The following is a 20,879-nucleotide window of genomic DNA, read 5'->3' as shown; positions in this document are numbered from 1 at the left end:
ACACCTTGCTTAGAGTCAATCCGCCTATTAGTAGTGTGGCTCTTAATCAAACAACTATTAGGCAAGTATATAAAAATGGAGACAATTTAACATTCACTTCTGAAAATGGAGATGAGGAAAGGAAGAGTACAAAAATATAGAAAAGCAGAAGGTATGCAAGTATAAGTACAATCATGTCTATCAGCTAAAGTGCATCATTAAAAAATATCCGCACAGCAACCTATTCATCAGCAGAAAACAAATAAACTACTGCAGGCAATGCCAATGCAACTAACACAACCTCACAACTAGTATTAAGTGCAAGAACACCACTAACCATAATATGATTATTAATCCTAATATTTGCATCATAACATTAAACCATGATGCTACTACCAACACATATGCGCATTGTAATCCTAACCACAATGAATCCATCCTAGATTAGTGCATCCGCAATAACACTATTTAAGAATTTTCACCATCTTATAAAATATAAGTGCTTGAAATTATACCCACAATGTACTTCTCTAACCTAAAACAGGATAAAATTTATTTAAATATAGATGAGGATATAGTCGGGGATTGAGCCCAATGGCATTAGAGGATCTATATAATGTATCCCACTTAATGGGATAAATGCTTGGTTGTTGTTGTAATATACTTCTATAATCATACTATGACTACAAAGACCGTGAGGGATAAAGGACCAAATTAGTTACTCCATGTGCTTTAGATACATCTTGAGTGTAGTACCACATATCCATTTAGATACAAGTGTGCCTACTAACTAATTATCTAGTGAAAATTCAAATAGTGTCACAACTAATGCCTTGCATCAACATATGGGATGCATCATAGGTACAATGCTTGTAAGGATTACCTACTAGCTACAACTTTGTTGATATAAGGTAGATAAATATGATTGTTTGGCTAAATCAAACAACTGAAATCATGGTTTAAAATTTCGTACTGTGTTAGGCGAAATGAGTAGAATTTATCGTTCTGTCTACCGTCTAACATCGGTATCAGCATCGACACTGTTGGCCACTGCAACACCCTGGCGACCTTCGTGAGGTCGGGGGACTACCATGATACCCCCTAGCAACCTCCACGGGGTTGTGGGGTTGTCGTGATCCTGTGACAACCTCCACGAGGTCATGGGGATACCGCGATCACAAACCCTGTGACCCCACAATGACCTCCACGAGGTCATGGGGCTACCGTGATCCCCCGAAGGCCTCCGCGGGGGCGTCGCAATCCCACGACGACCTCCACAGGGTCGTGGGGGCGTAGCGATCCCGCAGCAACTTTCACGGGGCACCACAATCCCTTATTTTAAAAAATTTATTTTATTTTTAATTAATATTTTTTTATATTTAAGAATATCGATACTATATCCGCACGACACGATACAATACCAAAATCTTATCATTGCAGTCATAAATCGAAATTTCGATATGGCTCGAAATTTTAAACCATGACTGAAATGTATGCTATGTAACATTATATAACAATTCTCTAATATTATCTAATAGGATCAACATCATTTCATTTATGTGTCACATCAACAACAACAACAATCAAGTCTTATCCCACTAAGTGGGGTCGGCTATATGGATCCTTTTACGCCATTGAGCTCTATCTCCTATTATATCATCATTTATATTTAAATAAATTTTATCTTGTTTTATTGTTGCTAACCAAGTCTTTTTTGGTCTACCTCACCCTCGTTTGATATGCGTATTTGTCATAGTTTCACACCGCCTAACTGGAGCATTTATCGGTCGTCTAAGTACATGTCCGTACCACCTTAAACGTGTTTCACGGAGTTTTTCCTCAATAGATGCAACTCCAACTTTCTCTCTAATGCTCTCATTTCTTATTTTGTCCATCTTCGTATGTCCACACATCCATTTTAACATCCTCATCTCCGCAACTCTCATCTTTTGCTCATGTGCTCGAGTCATATCCCAACATTCAGCGCCATATAACATGGCAGGTCTAACTGCCGTTTTATAGAACTTTCCTTTAAGTTTTAGAGGCACTTTACGATCACATAAAACACCTGATGCTCTCCTCCACTTCAACCATCCTGTTTGTATTCTATGTAAGACATCTCTCTCAATCCCTCTATCGGTTTGCAAAAATGATCCTAAATATTTAAAACTCTCAGTTCCAGACAACTCATCATCTCCTATTTTAATACTTGTCTCATTACGTTCAATATTGCTAAACTTAAATTCCATATATTCTGTTTTTACTCTACTAAGCCTAAAACCTTTCTCTTCTAGTGTTTCTCGCCAAGATTCTAATTTAGCATTTACTCCCTCACGTGTCTCATCTACCAATACAATATCATCTGCAAACAACATGCACCATGGTACGGTATCTTGAATGTGTCCAGTAAGTTCATCCATGATTAGTGTAAAAAGATAAGGACTTAGAGCTGACCCTTGATGTAACCTTATCTTTATTGGAAATGCTTTAGTTAATCCGCCTGAAGTCTTCACTCTAGTCGTTACTTCCTCATACATATCCTTAATTAGGTCAATATATACTACGCTAACACCCCTCTTTTCTAGAATTCTCCATATAATTTCCCTTGGGACTCTATCATAAGCTTTTTCTAAATCAACAAATATCATATGTAGATCTTGCTTTTGCCCCCGATACTTTTCAATTAGTTGCCTGAGAAGATGTATAGCTTCTATTGTCGACCTACCAGGCATAAACCCAAATTCATTTATGTGTCACATAAGGGGATTTATTCCAACACATGACCCCCACTTATATATACTTATTATTGCCAATATGGAATATTACACATACACCTCTCCATCTTCTATATGAACCCAGTTTGTCCATAACACTTCCACTTCCCCTCAAATTGGTTCAAATATTTGGAAAAAACTTAACTTGTGACAAATATTTATTCAACTTTAGGCCCTTTTAACAATTAAGCAAGCAAATATGCTAACTGACTGTTAAAATTAGAGTTCTTGATCTCATTACATTGAACTTTCTCCCTACTCTCTATATGCTTTGTCTTTTCGTGAAATGTGAAACGTGAAACGTGAAGGTAAATGCATAGCAGCTTGATAGTCATTTCAAATCTTCATTGGCTCTGCAATCGCTTCATCAAATTCAAAAGCTATGCTTCTATATTCTACCATTACATTTGATCTTTCCACCTTTGTGCTCACATCTTGATCTTTTTGGAAGTAAGGATAGCTCCTAAGAGAACACAATAACCAAATGCAGATCCTCTATTTGTAAGGAAGCTTATCTAGTGTACATCAAAGTACTCCACTATTTAAAAATAACCTCGATTATGGAATAAAATAGCTTTCCCTTGGAGCACTTTTTGGGTAGTTAGGACCCTCTTAGCTGCTACCTAATGGCCATGACATAGATTTTTCAAAAATTAACTTATCACAAGTAACAAAAAATGGGATGTCAAAACATATGACTGTGAGATAGTTCTTTTTTCCCTACAAGTCATTAACAGTAATCATAATGTCGTCCATGTAAACAACAAGATGAAGAGTAAGTCTCCCTGACTACGAAAGACTATGTAATAGCATGATTTTTTGTGTGAAGCCATATTTCATGCATAATTACAATAGCAACTGTATCATCAATTTTAACCAAAACTGTATTAAGAAATTAGAGGAGAATGACAAGCAACAATCTTCATATTCTTGAGTTATTTTTCCAGAAAAAGGAAATTGTTTCACAAAGCATTAACCTAAGCCACTAATGCATCTAAATAAGTTTATGCAAGGGGTGACTTAGACTTTCTAGTTGTGGAAAAGGAGAAACTTATAAAGATATCTACACATCAGAAGCATGGTTAAGTTTCAACCGCAATATAAAAACTACATCTAATATATTCACTATCCCAACCACTGCCAATCACAGGACATAACAATCACAAGTAACTATGATTCCAACACCCCCCCCCCCCCCCCCCCCCCCCCCCCCCCCCCCCCCCCCCCCCCCCCCCCCACACACACACACACACACACACACACACACACACACACACACACACACACACACAATTAACTAGCTTTCTTACTGCTGATAGTTGCTGTTATTTATTTTCTTGCCACTTCCCCTGCTGCTTAGTTCTCATGCCTCCTGCTTATATCACCACTTAAATGTCCTTCATTGATTGGCTTATCATTGCCTACTTGATTAACCAATCACACATTATTGTGTTGAACCATATAAATAAAATAAGTAGTTTATTTAAGTTCAATTCAAAACAATTAGTCTCTAATTAAACTATAGGTCAGAATCTGCACCATGTTTTGAAAGACTGTGGAACCTCTATATAGTGTATTCAAAACTTCTTATTTTTGTTTATGCATTTACAGATACAAATTCAAATTAGATGAAGGAGCTGAAGTGAAACCACACATTCCACTTTTAAACAACCGTATCTATGATACCAAATTTGAGTCTCAGTTCTATACTGTATCAGATTCGAACAAGGTCTGTTTTTTAAAATTAATTTTCTTTGAATGTTTCTGTGCACTAGAATGCTTTTATGTTGTATTCACTTTGCTTTGTAAAGGAAATTTGTAGGGTTTCTCATCCTAGGGGACGACTTGTACATATATCTAAATTCGTTATTATAAACACCTTATACAATATATTATTTGCAATTAAGAAGTCTCTAAGGGTCCCTTTGCTACTCACTACCATTAGTTTACATCCAGTATTTTTTCAGTTTTTCATTCCATTCATTTTCCCATCCTTTGAAGTAAATGGAGGCTAAGTGCATAACACTTTGAAATATATTATAGAAACTTAGGTTTGCAAGCCTATCCAATTTTATGAGTCTTTAAGGATTTGGTTAACTGGTTCCCTAGTCTATTATTGTAGAAGTCATAATCAATCTTTATATGTTTTATTCTTTCATATAACATTGAGTTATGCTTCATGCAATTTAACATGATTTTCACAGTGCAACTTCGTAGGCTAATATGACTGTCCTATTTCTGTCTTTAACTATTAAATCTAAATGTGTTTGTATGTTAATTTGTCTAGGGTGGACATTTAATAGTAAAGATTTATTTGCAATTCACAATAGATAGAGGAGGATCTAACTGGTAAGTACCTTTAGAATGGAGACCATCTATATCATCGATCATTTCTTGTCACAATCGGATTGAAAGGTGCCTTGGAGATACTTTTAGAAATTGGTCATAAAATTAAAGATGATAGAAAGGCAAAATTTGGGTGACAATGAGTATATATTAAATAGCAAGACAGTATGTTCATAGAACATTGATCAGTACCTTTAAGAGGGTGAGTTAGAATGTTGTTGAGTGCTTTACAAAGAGCAACAATACGGACCAAGCCATAGGTAGGATTTGAGACAATGGTTGGAACAAGAGGGGAGGGTTGGAGTGTCTTGAGGAAGTGTTGGAGCATTCTTAGGCTTTAGCCTTCATCTATACACTTGCAAAAGGTTGTTTGTTTAGGGTGCAGACCACGCAGGAATGAGGTTTAGAAATGGTGATGGTGGAGGAATAAGGACTATCTTCTTTACTGAATTATAGAGAGGAAGAATTAAAGAAGAGAGTCAATTCAAGGTCAGAATAGGCATAATAGAAACAAACACACAATATGGCTTGAGGGTAGTGATGGTATCTCTTTTGGAGGCGAAAGTAGCCAAGGCAAATTCAATTGAATACTTGTGGGAGGAGTATATGAAGCATCTTGAAGAAAGGAGCTATGAAGGAAACCTATCTATGAAGAGTAGAGGATGGCGTATAATCAATATGATTATATGCAATAAAAAGTATATAATGCTAAAAAGAAAAAAAAAATTGATAATGAGGAGCTTGTTTAAACAATCTTTGTATGACCCTAAAATCTAGCTTAAAATGTCTCAATAGTCTCGACAATAGCTTGGAATAAACTTATGTGAGCTTAGTAGACCAAACGCCACACATTAAATTGAAAGTCAAAAGCATTGCTTTAAATCGAGTCATGTCAGTCAACACAGTCAAATTTTCATTTCAATGATTGATTGACACACGAGAAGCTTCGATAACCAATACATGAGCAGATGACTCCTTTCATTGTCCTATCATCATTGTAAGTATTTTCCATGAATCTGAGCTCCTTTTGCAATCTCCCTTGAGCTCGAGCCAAGGATTGAAATTTCGATCCGTATCGCGCGATACGAGCGACGTTCCGCTGACAGACCGGCACCGACACAGCACCAGCACAACGGTTCTGGCTGGGAGGTGCCTCCGGAGGCGTCGCCTGATCCCGGCGACGCCTCCGCGCGCAGGCTACACGTGACCGAGGGCGAGCAATCATGATTTTGGAATTTTTTTGGGTTTAATTAAGGTTTTAATAATCAATTCCTAACTATAGTTGGGGATAATTTAAATAGGCTTTATTAAAATCGATAAAATTATCTTAGTATTTTTTAAAAATATTTTATTTTTTATTTTTAAATATTTAGATTAAAATTTTTATTTTAGTTAATATATTTTATATTTTAAAAACATCAAAACTATACCGGCACGGTACGATACGGTATCGAAACTGTATTGTTCCGGTCCGGAACTGAAACCTCGGCACGGCTCGATATTTTAAACCTTGGCTCGAGCATTTTCTGTTGTCCGTCCCAACCCTCCTCTAAGCTTGAGGGTCTTCCTCCATTCATCTGCAGCCTTTGCTCGAGTCCTAATATCTTCCACAACCCACACCTTGCAAGCTCCTGCACAATCCAAAACCTTTGAATGGCTGCAAGGAGCATATTCCACTAGTTCTATAACTTGAGAAGCTCGTGACTGATGTTTCTTCAGTGCCAGCCAATGCCTTCTTAGGTAAGTTTCCTTCCCACACCTCTTCATCTTACATCTTACTCCTCTTTCACTTCTCTTCTTTCCCTTGTTTCTCATCGAGTGACTGGTACCGCACCAAAACAAATCAAAATGGAATGGTCCAGTACTAAAACTATGGTACGAGTCAAAATTTTAAATCTTGGTTGAAAGTATACAGATCTGGACCAGATTCAATAACATTTGACACCATAATTATAAATAGGAACCATATACCTAAAAGTCTGATCTAAGCACTAAACCAATCACTGAAACCACCTACGTAAAGTTAGAATAATTAATTAATTTACCTGATAGCATGAATTATTATCATACTTCTAGTAGTATTTCTTTACAGAAACTTTTAGGCTAGAGTAGTGTATATAAAAAAAACCCTGATGTATATGATGGAAGAATGAAGTGGAGCTACCTCCTAGTGCATATTATTATATTCATAAAATATAATTGAAACAACTGCAAAAGTTAGTGGATATCGATAAGAACTGCTTTTCTCTACAATGTAGACAAAATGCAAGTGAGATTAAGTTTCCAAATTCCAACCCTTACCGTATACAAAATGCAAGATGCTTCTAAATTCGATTCTTAAAATTGACAATCTTTCTTAGCAAAGACACTTCTCATTGCAATTTGTTTTCCTTTTTTGGTAAATAAATTTGCTATTTCTTATCTGTTGAGTTGGCCAATTTACTCAATTAAACATGAAGCTTCTGCTAGAAGCAAAAGGGACCTCCTTTTGTTCATCAGTTAGACATTCATTTCCACTATTCATCTTTTGTCCAAGGGATCTCCTTCTTTTAATCATGTCTTCTTTAATATTAAAATTAATATAAACTGGATAGGTAATTTATTTCACCTTAGTGTATGTGAACCAATTAATGATTGAAGTAATATGTGATTGCATGTTCATATGCAAGCATATGCACTGTGGAGATGGCATTTTTGTATAAGGTTGCCCTTGTAACCACAAAATTCTTCAAAAATAATACATAAATGGAAGATAATCAAGTTTGCTTGTAGAAGATTACATTGTTAGATTTGTTTTTGGCATTTTCAGACCAGTGAAAACATTTCTGAAAGTTTTTTTCACCAATCAGCAATTGATTAAGCATACAGAGAGGATCTAGACAATAAAATAAGAATGGCTGGTAAATTCAAATGGGTTGTTGTTCGTGCTGAAATACTGAAACATACTGAAACAGACATATTATTTTTTTACTGGATATTTTTTGCTTTCCTTCTTTTGTTGTGTGTTGGGTTTGTTCTTAGTATGACTATTATACACTGCCTAGAAAGGATTAAATTTGTAAAAGATACCTCTATTCTCAAATTTTCCATTTTTTTCTTGTTTGTTCACACATTTTCTATTGATATCTTCTTTCATCATCTTTTTTTTTTCTATTGAAAAAAAAATTCTTCTTGTTTCTTGCATAGCGTGTCTATGCATCTGGGGATGCCTACCCGGATTATGTGAAGCTTCCTAAAGGTGAATTCACTCTCCGTCTTCATACCAGGTACTTATGATGATTATTTAAATACATTTAATCTGAAATAATAAGCTCCAAAATGTTGATTGTGAAACATAACTATTTGATTGCAGTAACAATCTATTTATCCTTATAATATCTTGTGAGATTTTCTAAATGTCTTGCACTAACTATATTTTCTATTATGCTCAGGCATGAGAGTATTCATATTTTGGAGAAACTAAAGCAATTGGTCTTGTTTATTAAAAGGAAATTAGAAAGAAAGGTAATTATTAAAATGCAGTAATAAAGTTGCCCTTCCATATTGCTGATTATATTCTTAAATTAGTAGTCTGTATTACTATAACCTTCTTTTAAATTATTTTTTGATTGTTTGTAGTTACAGTTTTTGTATCAGCTTAAATTGTTTATTTGTATTACCATGACTTTATATCTTTAGGAAGGAAGGTTGACTTTTGAGTCATTTATTAGTAATAAACTTTTTGATTGTGTTGTTACCCTATGAGACAACAGAGTCTTAAAGGTTTAAGCTCAACCTCAGGAGTAGTGTCTCTATCCCAAACCACTCGCATTCATCCTTAACTCCTATTATCCCTTTCTTTCCCTTTCCTGAATCAGGCCATGAGACTATACATGTAATAGCAATGGGTTGTTCATAGACAAAGTTGATTTGGAATTATCTCCATGGTTGTATGGTTGCCTTTGAACACATGCTTTCTCACTGTTATTTGACCTTGAGATGATACATATAATAATAATGATTTGTTCATAGACAACGCTGATTCAGAATGATCTCTACGATTGTATGGTGGCCTTTGAGCACATGCTTTCTCCCTATACTTTGACTCTACTAGCTTGTACTTTTCTTTTTCAACTATGCCTACCAATTTGCACCTTAAGCCAAGGGTATAACACCCAGCATAGAAACCCAATCTTGAGTGAGGAATGCTTCTTTGTGAAAGGACCTCTTATGAAAGAAAGGAAACCAATGGAAGAAACAAAACCAGAAATTGGAAAGTGTTAGCACACTCCAGTAGCGCCATTTACTTTGACCTTAGTGTTCATGGCATGCATGATGGACTTTTTCCTTCATTTGCTCCATTATAGATTATTGGCGAGAACAACTTATCTTAATTTTTTTTCTTCTGTTTTCCCTGAGGACTGATGCAAGAGGCAGTGATTATAGGTTATTGGTGAGAACAATTTTTTTTCTGACTCTCCCAAGGGACTATCTCATTCCTTTTCTTAATGGGTCCGTGTTGAAGTTAAGATATTCCATTTGAATAACTGGCTTAGGTGGTAGCTTTCATTTTCAATCATCTCTTCAAAAAAAGTTTGTTTTCAAGCAGTTGAAAGTCAGTAAAAGGAGTCAAGCAAGTAAATGAAATTCCTATTTTCAGGGATATTTGATAGTCTGTCCCTGGCTCAATGGAAGCAGCTCTGCCCTTGTCAGCCTTGTCTCTCAACTCAGTCCTTTCAAGCAGTTTCCTTGTGAGCTAGTTTCAGTTGTTTTTCTTGCCTACAGGCCAATAAGGATAGGGCTTACAAGAAGAATCTATTTGATTGTGGGGAACTAGACCCCCTGCTATAACCTAGAGAAATGCTAGATGAATCTTCATCTTAGAAGTTTTGAACAACCATAGGTGGTAATTTGACTATTAAAGAAGCCTAGAGGTTGAAATCTTGGACTGTCATGGCTAATCAGGGTGTTTAACAAATTAGCTGAGGCATCAATATGGAGTTGCAATTAGTGGGAAAATCTACCAGCGGCATACTGCATGTTGAGCCCATATGCCTAGGGTTTTAGAACTGGTGTACAAGACCTCTGTTGTAGTTGCTAGACTGGTCGTTGCTAACTGTTCTGACAGAAAGGGGTGGTAATACTTTCTTAAGGGTATTGAGGAAAAGGGTTCCAACTGTTAGTGACTCATTACAAGAACTGTTAATGAATCCCATACCCTCAATGTTCTTTTACATGAAGCCGCATTGGCCGACCATTGAATCTGGCTGGTACTTAGCCTTCTGCTGCCGGAAGTCACAATGTACCGTAATTACCATCTATGATGGTTCGTTTGGTATCCAAACTTTGTTTAGCAATAGGCAAACAAGTGGGTGATATCAGAGTGAACTAAAAAAGTTTGGGTAAAGTCAAATCTAAGTTTTGGCTAGGTAAGCATCCTAAAATAAAAGCAGTTATGAACCTTGTAGAGCATATTCATGGGGGTGACGAGGGAGAGCTCCAATTGTTAGAAAAATATTCTTCATCCCCTATGAGATTGACTTTTCCTATGATTCCAAGTCAATAAATTCATTGTGGAATTTTAGAGTTGACTAGGGTCATAGGCAAAGTAATAAGGACTGTTCCATGTAGTCTCATTCAAAACTGATATTGTTGATTTTTTTTATTTAATAGAATCTGTTTTAAGTGTATAAGTAATTTTGGAATAGAAGAATTGGATTTTTCAAATTCCACTTTTCTCATTTCCAATACTCGGAACATATAATTATAAACACTCATAAAGTGATCGTGGTTTCATCATGTTTTAAAACAGCATGGAATAATCCTTGTAGTAAACAGTATAATTTTTTTCATTTAGCTAAGGAGAATTCTGATAGAATGTCTCTCTTATCGACATGTTTAGTACTTGTTACATATACATATTCATTTTTTGGACTTGAATAAATCTAAATCTTAAATACCTTGAAGCTCACCTATAATAGAATGTCTCTGTTTATTAGTAATTTATTTGTATAATTCTTGAAAATACTGATAGAGCTAAGTTGTAATGCAGGACTACATTCAACTGAGCTTCTTTTCTGTACCTGATGGTCCTATTATCGGAAATGGCACCTACAAATCTTCTGTTTTAGTTCCAGGGTAAAGTCCATCTATACTTGTCTTTCACCTTGTTCAGATAATGTGAATTGATGTTGGATATACTTCCAGACAAGATGAAGCCTTTTACATCGGTCCCCCATTAAGGGAGAAGCTTCCTAAGGTATGCTAGAAAGTTTTAAACTTTCTTATTGGAGTATGTTATCCTAATGTTATTTTTGGTTGCTTCCTGATGTCTCTCTTTCAGAATTCTTTACCTGGAAGCATGTTGCTCGGATCGATATCATATGATTCTGTAAACCTGGAAAATGGTAAAGGTGACCAGAATCAACAACCACCGATATCTTATAGGATATCTTATCTTATCCCACCATCTAAGGTGATTTCTGGTGCTTGGTTACCTTGAAAGCAACGAGGACTTCTTGGTAGAATTTGTAGCCTCAGATAAGTAGACCTAATACCTAATAAACTTTGCAGATTGACGAGGAAAAGGGAAAGGAAACAACTGGGGTCACAAAAAGTGTGTCCGAACTCTTAGATGAAGAGGTAAATTAAGCTTAACCCAAATTTCTCCTTTTATACAGTATTTATCTAACAGTAATGTCACTACACTGCCCCACTGCCCCCATTCTTGAATTCTCTAATGTGTTTCCACATTCATTTCATTAGTTCTTGTTTTCATTCCATTTATTAGCTTCATTGTGCCTATATTACATTTATGTTTTAACTCTAAGACATCAAGTTCTAACGTGATGCATTTGCTGGCGGGAGTTCTAACGTGATGCATTTGCTATAGTCATACTAACATCTGGTTAATGAATATAAGAATACCAATTTGCCAAGTTCTATAATTTAAATTTTGTATGCTGATCTTTACTGTTTCTTTAATTTCATGTGAATTGTTAAATTGTGTTTATTGCTGCTCACTAACTTCCTATTTTCTACAGTTACGAGATAATAAGATAAAGTTTCTTGCGGGCTTAAAGAGAGAGACTGATGAAGAAATATCTGCATGGAGTGCACTTGCTGATTCTCTTAAGGTAGATTTTCTGTCATTTTGTTCTGAGTTCAATCTATTCATTTATATTGTTAGTCCAGTTAGTTTATGTTGGAATTTAACTAAGATTTTCACAAATAGAAAATAAATAAATAAACTCATTGTTAAATAAGTTTTCCCAAGGAAGAAAAAATAGCCATACTAGTTTGAACATACGAGTATGGATGTAGGTTTCAATTATATCTCATTATCAAGTGGGAACATAGTGTCAAGGAGATCGTCATTGTTATGAAATATTATTTGTGTGCATAGCATTGGTGCTAAAGTTGATGGAACATATCTATTGCCTCTCACGCTCCAAGTTTGTCTTCATGATCATTGGAATGGCATGCAACTCATAATGTTTGTATGACAATTTCTTCAGTACCTCATGAACATGAAATATCCATACAACCAAAATAGAATATACAAAATTCAAACTAATAAATACTACCGCATTTACGCAATCATGATATAAAAAGTAGTTAAGTTGGACACAACAAATATAAGCAAAACAAAACCATAAAGTCCAACAACGTAGAATTTTAAACTTATATGAAATAGCAAAATAAGATAGAAGTAGCATGAGTAAAATCCCAAAAGCCCACAAAATGTCCTTGGAGCCATACTAACGAATTTGACTCTGACCTATTAAGGAATTAGACACCCTCTCCTTGAGACCTAGAGTGCCAAGAGAAGGAGGTTAGTAATGCAACCGAAAAAGATAATATGCAGAAAGCAAGATAATGTACAATTATAGTAAAGTTCACATGTATAAATACTATACTACATAAAACCCAACATGTATAAATAACATCATCTAACTATTGTCTTCTAAATTCATGCAACTAAATTAGCATAATTTGCACTCACTTATAGGTGCTACCCCTTGTACATTATCATATTGAGATATGGAGTGGCACCATGTGCACATTCTATATGAATGCAAACTATCTAAGGTAGCCTGAGTTCTTCCTCATCATCACGATCAACGAACAGTTGAGAGAAAATTACAACATGATTTACAACAAATTAATCAACTATTAGGTGAAGTTGCATATGAATATCACATGACATGAATTCAACATTTAAAACACGAGTAACCCAACATATAAATCTTCACAAATACTCTACATGCATGATAACCAATATGGTGTATGAATAAAGAATCTTCTAGAAGCCTACACGAATATACAAGCACAATAAGTAAAAGAGTCAAAACAAGTAATATTGAAGTTTCCTGTAAGGATCAACACACTGATCTCACTCAATCCACACTTACCTATAACCAACCCAATCCAACCTCATGGTTTGAAATCCAAGATACAACTGCTACACTAGAAAAATTCCATGACCACATACAACAACAATCCTCCATCTAAACCTTCCACTCTTAATACTTACTACTTATCCTCACTTGAATCTCTGCTTTTAAGCCCAAGCGGCATCTTCTCAAAAATCACCTTCAAATACACCATGACACCTCCATGTTGGTTCACTTCTGCATCAAAACATTTTCACTTGTTCAATCCACCACCGCCACTACTTCGAGGATTTCTTAACAAATTCAGTTAATCCATTTTGTGACCTCCTCTTATGGTTCCAATCAATTCAAAGGAGAGAAGAAGAACCTACACTGTGATTCATCAATCAAATACCAAAACCACTGCTATGGTTGGAAGAAAAGCTTTTTCTTGTTACTACAGAAGATCCACATTCACTCAGTTGTCAGAGATGGACAATAATAGGTATAAAATATACTTGAAATCCTCAAAAGTGCAACAACCACCAAACTTACTCGGTCACCGCACAAGGGAAAAGCAAGGTTGCTGCTCACTCGGGTAGGAGATGACTAAGGGACTACTGTCATTCACAAAAGGAAAAAGGTTGTTCATGCTCAGAGAAAGGGGGCAGCCAAGGCTATCGCTTAGAGAAGGAATGAGGAGTTGTTCCTATTGTATAATTGGAGATGCAGCTGCTGGGCAACAACAGTGTTGGGATGACGGGAGGATGATGAGCAACACTGCAGGCTGCGTGTGGCGGTGGTTTGGCATGGCCTGCATCTGGTAGCAACAAGGGCAACCATCAAGAGACGATGAGGTTGTATGTGGCCAAGTGGGGGTGTCAAGGGTAGAGCACACAAGAGAGGGAGAGAAACTAGGGAAAGAGGGAGGAGGGGGCTGTGACCTGGGCTGCCAACGAGCAGTGATAACTGGTAGTGAATGGTGACAGGCTGCTATAGACAAGGAGTGACGAAGGAGAGGAGGGGGGGGGGGGGGGGGGGGGGGGGGGGGGTGCATAGGTGAGGAGAAGGAAAAAATTAGGGTTTCTTTGTAAGTTAACCCACAAACCCACTCGATTAAATCAAATCAAACAAGTTCAACTCTGATTCAGCCAAAATCTAACCAATTTGAGCCTGAAGTAAGTCCAGTCAAAGCCCAAAGCACACCCAAATCAAAATTTACCTAATAGATCCCTAAATCAACCAACCAAACTCTAAATTGAAACCCAAATTTAGACCATATATCCTCAAATCAGGCCTAAAAAACTAATTGGTTCTGCCATAAATGTATCTAGTTACCCTCAACTAACCCTTTAATCTTTAATCTGCTAATTATGCTTAATAAAATTCCAACACACAACCTCACTAGTACCTTGTGTACCCTCATCATTTTCTTCTTATCAATCGCACTATTATCAACACCATTGTCATCTTTTTGGACTGCATCAAATAACAATATCATAAGGTGATGAAGTCTACTTGCCTTCTTCAAACTCCTCTCTTTGATAGCATTTAGATGATCGTCTCTAATCAATAATGCACCCTTTATCCTGTCACCTATTTTTTGAAAAAAAAATTGTAATTGCAATATTTCTCTATTTCCATTTGCTATTTGTTATATGAACTTCGTTTATATCTATCAATATTGTTGGAGCTTTTTATCTTTCACTTTATCAACATTCTTGAATTATGGATGGTGCTGGGAATTTTGTTGTTGAGATTGTGACAGGTGGATCATGAATATTAGGATGACTTTCAGATAACTAGAACTATCATTGGAGTTGGGGTTTATCGCCTTCCATTGAGTAAGAAATCATAGTCGTGATGGATCTTTTGACTCAATATGTAATGGATCATCGACATTAACACCCTAAACAAACCCATTATAATGTCATCTAAACGAAGAATCAGGATGATGAGGGGACATTGTGGGGGAGGTGTAGGACAGGAGGTTAAGTAGTGATTAGGTTGGGAAAGTTGCATGCATTCAGAATTACAAGATATGTGATCAGAAGTGTTTGCTCCCCAGAAGGATAACCACAGAGAAATAGTCATACCAAGGTGGAGGAAAAAGGAAAAAGTCTTATTCAATGAGGGATCAGGTTGCACCTCATGTAATATATTCAGACATGAAATTAATAAATTATCCAATTGGAACTACTACCACTTTATACTCCAATATTGTTGCCAATATATATAATATATAAATCATGACTTTTTATATTATTTAGGTGTGTTGTACTTGATTTTTTCCCTGAATCTTGTAGTTGTTTTCACAGTTATTCAGCTAATACGGATACGAATCACAGATCATTATTGGCAAATGCAAGTCTGCTTGTCATCTCACAAAGATAAAGAACTTCAGAGAAAAAAACACACTGTAGATTCAAAGAAAATAGCTAGAATAGAAATTTAATGATTAGTCAATTGAGGTTAAAAATAAACAAAATAAGTTAAAAATTTGTTCAAATTGGAATGGCTTTAAAAAGCTTCACCAATCTAGCCTTCTCATTGATCCCTGCTGAACGCCTAGAAAATTCACATGGGGAGGATAGAGATAGACTTTGGTGCTTGCATAAATTACTTAGCCTTACCATAGTTCAGGTGTCACTTAGGCTTGGGGAACCCTCATTCACCTTTGTTATTACTCAATTAACTTGACATCTGACCCCATCTCTGTCAGTATTGATCGAGAAAGATCAGTGAATTGAGAGATAATACAATAATCTCTCTCCATCAGCAAAAATGCTAAAACTTAAACTTAAATTCAACGCATATATCAGATGTAATTAAGGTCCTTACTATACTGTATAGCATATACCATGAATTTTACATAATAAATACTTTTATTGAAAAGATATTGTGAAAAGTACCAATGGTGTTAGTGAGTTATCTATACTAAACTACCATTTTATTATTAGTTATAATCTATTTTTATTATTCATTAAATTTTATGTAAATAAATATGACTCATTATTTGTATATTGTGTTATTAGTAATTTAATGTGTAGTGACACAATAATTATCCTTAAGATGTTAGAACATCTTTTTAATCTCGTATATGAAATACTTTTATTATATCTTTCTTATTCGACGTTCCAATTTCATCAATCCTACCAATTTCATACTACTGATGCTTAAATTTTTTATTATCCGATGCCATTGTTGGTATGTATTTTGACAACAGTTGTTTGTTTGCACTGAATCTTGTCTTCTCAATCCTGCATATGCAAGTTTTAAGGTTGCTATATTTTTGAATGAATACGGACGTTTTTGCCATATTGTTCTGATCTCAATGTAGATGGAGTATCCAAATTATACGCCATTACTTGCCAAAATCTTGGAATGCCTAGTCTCTGGAAACCCTGGACAGGACAAAAGTTGTCATAATAAAAAGGTAAGTATTTTGTTTATACATTCTGTTATCATCATGTTGTTGTCTTCTATAGTGTTCTCTAGTCTATTTTTGTATAACTTTTTATATTGTTCAAGAATTTTTAAAATGAAAGCTAATATGTTTTTGCTATTTTCAGATTATTAATGCTGCTAATGAGGTGATTGATAGCATTGACAAAGAAGAGCTATTGAAGTTTTTGTCGTTAAAGTCTGATAGTGAGGATGAAGAGGCTGAGGTGATAATTCATTTAAATGTCTGTTAGATAAACTAAGTGACTGCTTATTTCCAAATCTAACAGGTATTCTTAAAATTTCTCCTCAAATGGAGTGGAAGGACTAGACTTAACTAGCCCCTCTCCATTTGCATGGACTTGTAGATTTGTTTCTAAATTTTGCCACACGCTAACTCCTACTTTAATCCCATGTTAGGTTTGATTAGCAAACCATGAACCCAGAAGCCCAACCTATGCCTTTTATATTCTTAACAGTATCTGTGTTACGATTCTTGGTAATTGATTTTCTTTGTTAACATGCTTGGAAGATCTCATGTTATGTTGCCAATTGGATTATATGCATTAATGAAATAGTTGCATTTGAGGCATGGTTTATTCGCAGCACTGTTGATAATTTACAGTTTGGATTTATGTTGGCATAGCAAACTGAAATTATCACATTTTCATTTGCGCATCTCATATGCTCTCTTTGCACAATGATCACAAAATTAAATAACCTAGTGTTGCCTTGGCACATGCCAATCAGAAAAGTTTGCACGATACCGAAGTTGGTACATTTAGTCTCTTATAAAATGGCAATTGTATTACTAGGGATTATTATATTTCGCTTTAATGGTAAACATTCACTTATTAACTTTTCCATTAATTCTTGCTGATTAAAATTTAGTTTTTTTGTGCCTTGAAAAAGTCTTGAAAAATACTTGTCATTTTTGGAATCTTCATTTAGAAACTAAGGAAAAAAAGAGAAGCCACTCGGGATCAATTGGCAGAGGCATTATACCAGAAAGGATTAGCTCTTGCAGATGAAGAGTCATATATGGTATGATGTTTTTGCAGTCATCATTTGGTTTATTTACTTAATTAACTCTTGTAACTGGGTTCACCCTCAGTAGTTTTTTTGACAAATCCTATGCTCTTGTCTAGGGGTGCGCATTGGTTGGGTTAAATCTCTGAACCCTAACTTCTTGGTTTTATAAAAAAAAATCTAAACCTGAAATTTTAAGTTAGGTTGGTTTCAGGTTCCTTTCTCCCTTTTTCTTTTTGGTTTAAAGAATGACCATAATTAATTTATTAATTATTATTTTCTTTTTCCTAGTCAGAAAGAAAATATATGTCAAAGAAAATCATTCATTTCACTTCTACAAGAAAAGAATAACATCATCACTTAAAAAAAGGAGGATTACTATGCATTCTCTAGGTACCTAGCACTAAAGTTAGAAATGATATATGCTTTAGGTATGCAAATTCTCTCCAAAGTTTGAATGTCATACATGAACTAATTTCGTTCTAATAAGATATGCAAATTTGCATAAATTCGATTCATGTTTATTCATCAACTAACATTGTAATGCTCGTTAGCTTGGGAACATTGCTACCAAATTGTGCCCCGCTAAATCCCCTTGTAATAGTGACTCAATGATTCATCATTCTATCATCCCTCATCTCAGATCAATTCATTGTCATTGATAAAAATTAATAATATCAACCTTTTTTAATTTTTCTTTCATTTTTGAAGATTCTTATATTATTATCCTTATGATTCTATTTAGTGTTGATAAATTTTAAAATGATTGTTGATACCACAATATTGATGACTTTTCTCTAGAACCAAAAATTGTTGTTGATATCACAATTTTAATTTATATCTAGAAATTGTTGATTAATAGAACATTTCCTATATGTGGATTTGCAATTTGACATATAATTCTATCTTCCTTTTATTAAATTTATTAAACGATAATTTGCAAGTATTATTATCAGTAATTTTAGTATTAGTATTAGTATTATTATCCATGAACTATTACAACGTATATATATTTAATATTTAAATTTAGCATCTTGTAATTAATTAGTGTATGAGGAACTAAACCTATAACGAACTCTTATCGACTTTAATAACTCTAAGTCTCCCTCTCAAGGTGGAGCACAAATATTTTGTATGCCCATCTTGTTGATAAATTATAGAAAGTTTCATAAATATAAAAAGGAAAGACACTTGATAAATATGACAGACTAAATTTGTCATGACTCAAATGGTTTCTTACCATAATGAATGATATGAGATTCATTTATTGCTGCGCAATCCTCTTGACCCCGTCCTCTCCAAGAACCAAGCCCCAATTCTCGTCTAACCCAAGCTACTATAGTCAGGCTGAGGCTAATCAAATGACATCAACCTCAGGACAAGGCCATACTCATACTCATCCAGCTACTACCCACATTGGGTGGTGTGAACCTTATCGATAAAAATGACAGACTACCATTATCAGTTGTGTCCTAACCATGGCAATTACAAACTCAAGCAATTGAAAGTTGAAGCAACTCTAAGTAGCTCACTACAACACGGAGATGAGCAGATGGCTAACCCTGAGCCTAAAAAACATAACTCTCTAACAAAGTAATCAAATGCTGATTTTTCCCAATAGTTACATTTATAAAATCATGAAATGACAATCGAGAAGCTGTACTACTCTGTTCCATTTCCCACTCCTGTACACTGGATTCTAATGATTTTTATCTACCATAATGTCTACTTTTTTTGATATTTAACTTTTCCGGTATATCAAATTTTGAAACATGTATCACCTATTCTGCTAATGCTCTTTCTTACCACTCTTTTTGAAACCATATTATTTTTTCTTAACCATCATATCTGCATAGTCTAATCCTTTTCATGATGGTGTTCATATATTTCAAGTTACTAACCTTTTCCTGAACTGTGGAATAACTGATTGAATGGTATGTATACAATTTGTTGTCATATCCCTATTTTGTTTGTTTTAAATTTGGTGGTTTATTTATTTGTTGAGAGATATGTTCTTTTCTTTGTTGATTACTATTCCTATGTCTATGTATTTTTCTTGAAACTCCAGTTATTTTTCAAATTGTTGCTTTGAATTCCTAAAACATAGCTGAGAGCATTCTATACTTTGCTGACTGTCTAGGTTGAACAGCCTAGCACATCTGATGTTACGAGTGATAAACCAGATCTTTTTGAAGAAACATTTAAAGAACTAAAGAAGTGGGTGGATGTTAAGTCTATAAAATACTGCATGCTTTTGGTTGTGCGTGAGAGACGTTGTGAAAGATATGGAACTGCCTTAAAGGTATTATTTTTGTTATTTATTCTCAGTTATTTTACACAAATGTGTCAAGCTAAAATGTCATGTGTGTATATATAAATATAATGAAGCTGATAATATGCTACACAAGGATTTAAGTTCTTGGCTTCAAGCAATATGCTCTAATGTACAGGATAAGAGGATATCTTTAAATGACAAGAAACAAACGTATTTTTAACACAACTTGTATGTTCAGAAACGTTTGGTTGGCTAATTATCAATATGAGAATTATAGATTCACTGGAACTTGAATCTCAATGAAGAAAAACCATGAAGTGGTTCATATAAAATGAGTATCAGATAGATCGATTGACAAGTGTCACTTATGAACTTAATGTCCAAAAATCACAATTGATTTACTGAAGCATTTCTGATTATGTACATGCTACAAATTTACTTGATTGCGCTTTTGACTCTCAGTCACAGAAAGTTTTGATGTTGATTGTTGAGGCGTAACACTATATTGTTTCTCAACCAACCAGCAGAGAATCATTGAGCTTTGAATTTAAAATTCGGAACTGTTGATTTATAAGCTCACTTGTGATTGCAGGAAATGCTATGACATGAACAAAAGGTCAAATAGTTATATCCATCATCTAATTGTACTTGAAAATTTTTTGCTTTGTGATTCCAAAA

At 34.9% G+C, this 20,879-nt stretch overlaps 1 protein-coding gene across 1 annotated transcript in view; it reads left to right on the top strand.

Annotated features, from left to right (window-relative positions):
- Positions 1–20,879, top strand: part of LOC141830986 (tripeptidyl-peptidase 2) — a 39,159-nt gene that overhangs the window by 17,529 nt on the left and 751 nt on the right. The window contains exons 13-24 of the mRNA XM_074718440.1: positions 4,365–4,482; positions 8,286–8,365; positions 8,531–8,603; positions 11,131–11,216; positions 11,286–11,337; positions 11,422–11,553; positions 11,652–11,720; positions 12,122–12,214; positions 16,794–16,889; positions 17,026–17,124; positions 17,849–17,941; positions 20,067–20,228. Coding sequence (XP_074574541.1) covers positions 4,365–4,482; positions 8,286–8,365; positions 8,531–8,603; positions 11,131–11,216; positions 11,286–11,337; positions 11,422–11,553; positions 11,652–11,720; positions 12,122–12,214; positions 16,794–16,889; positions 17,026–17,124; positions 17,849–17,941; positions 20,067–20,228 — 1,153 coding nt within the window. The remainder of the gene's footprint in view (positions 1–4,364; positions 4,483–8,285; positions 8,366–8,530; positions 8,604–11,130; positions 11,217–11,285; positions 11,338–11,421; positions 11,554–11,651; positions 11,721–12,121; positions 12,215–16,793; positions 16,890–17,025; positions 17,125–17,848; positions 17,942–20,066; positions 20,229–20,879) is intronic.

Source organism: Curcuma longa, chromosome 1 (genome assembly GCF_044706935.1).
Source record: "Curcuma longa cultivar G26 ecotype Majalengka, Jawa Barat chromosome 1, ITB_CL_G26_1.1, whole genome shotgun sequence".
Classification (NCBI taxonomy): Eukaryota; Viridiplantae; Streptophyta; class Magnoliopsida; order Zingiberales; family Zingiberaceae; genus Curcuma; species Curcuma longa.
Note: the sequence above shows the minus strand (reverse complement) of the source record. Positions and strands in the feature narration are given on the sequence as shown.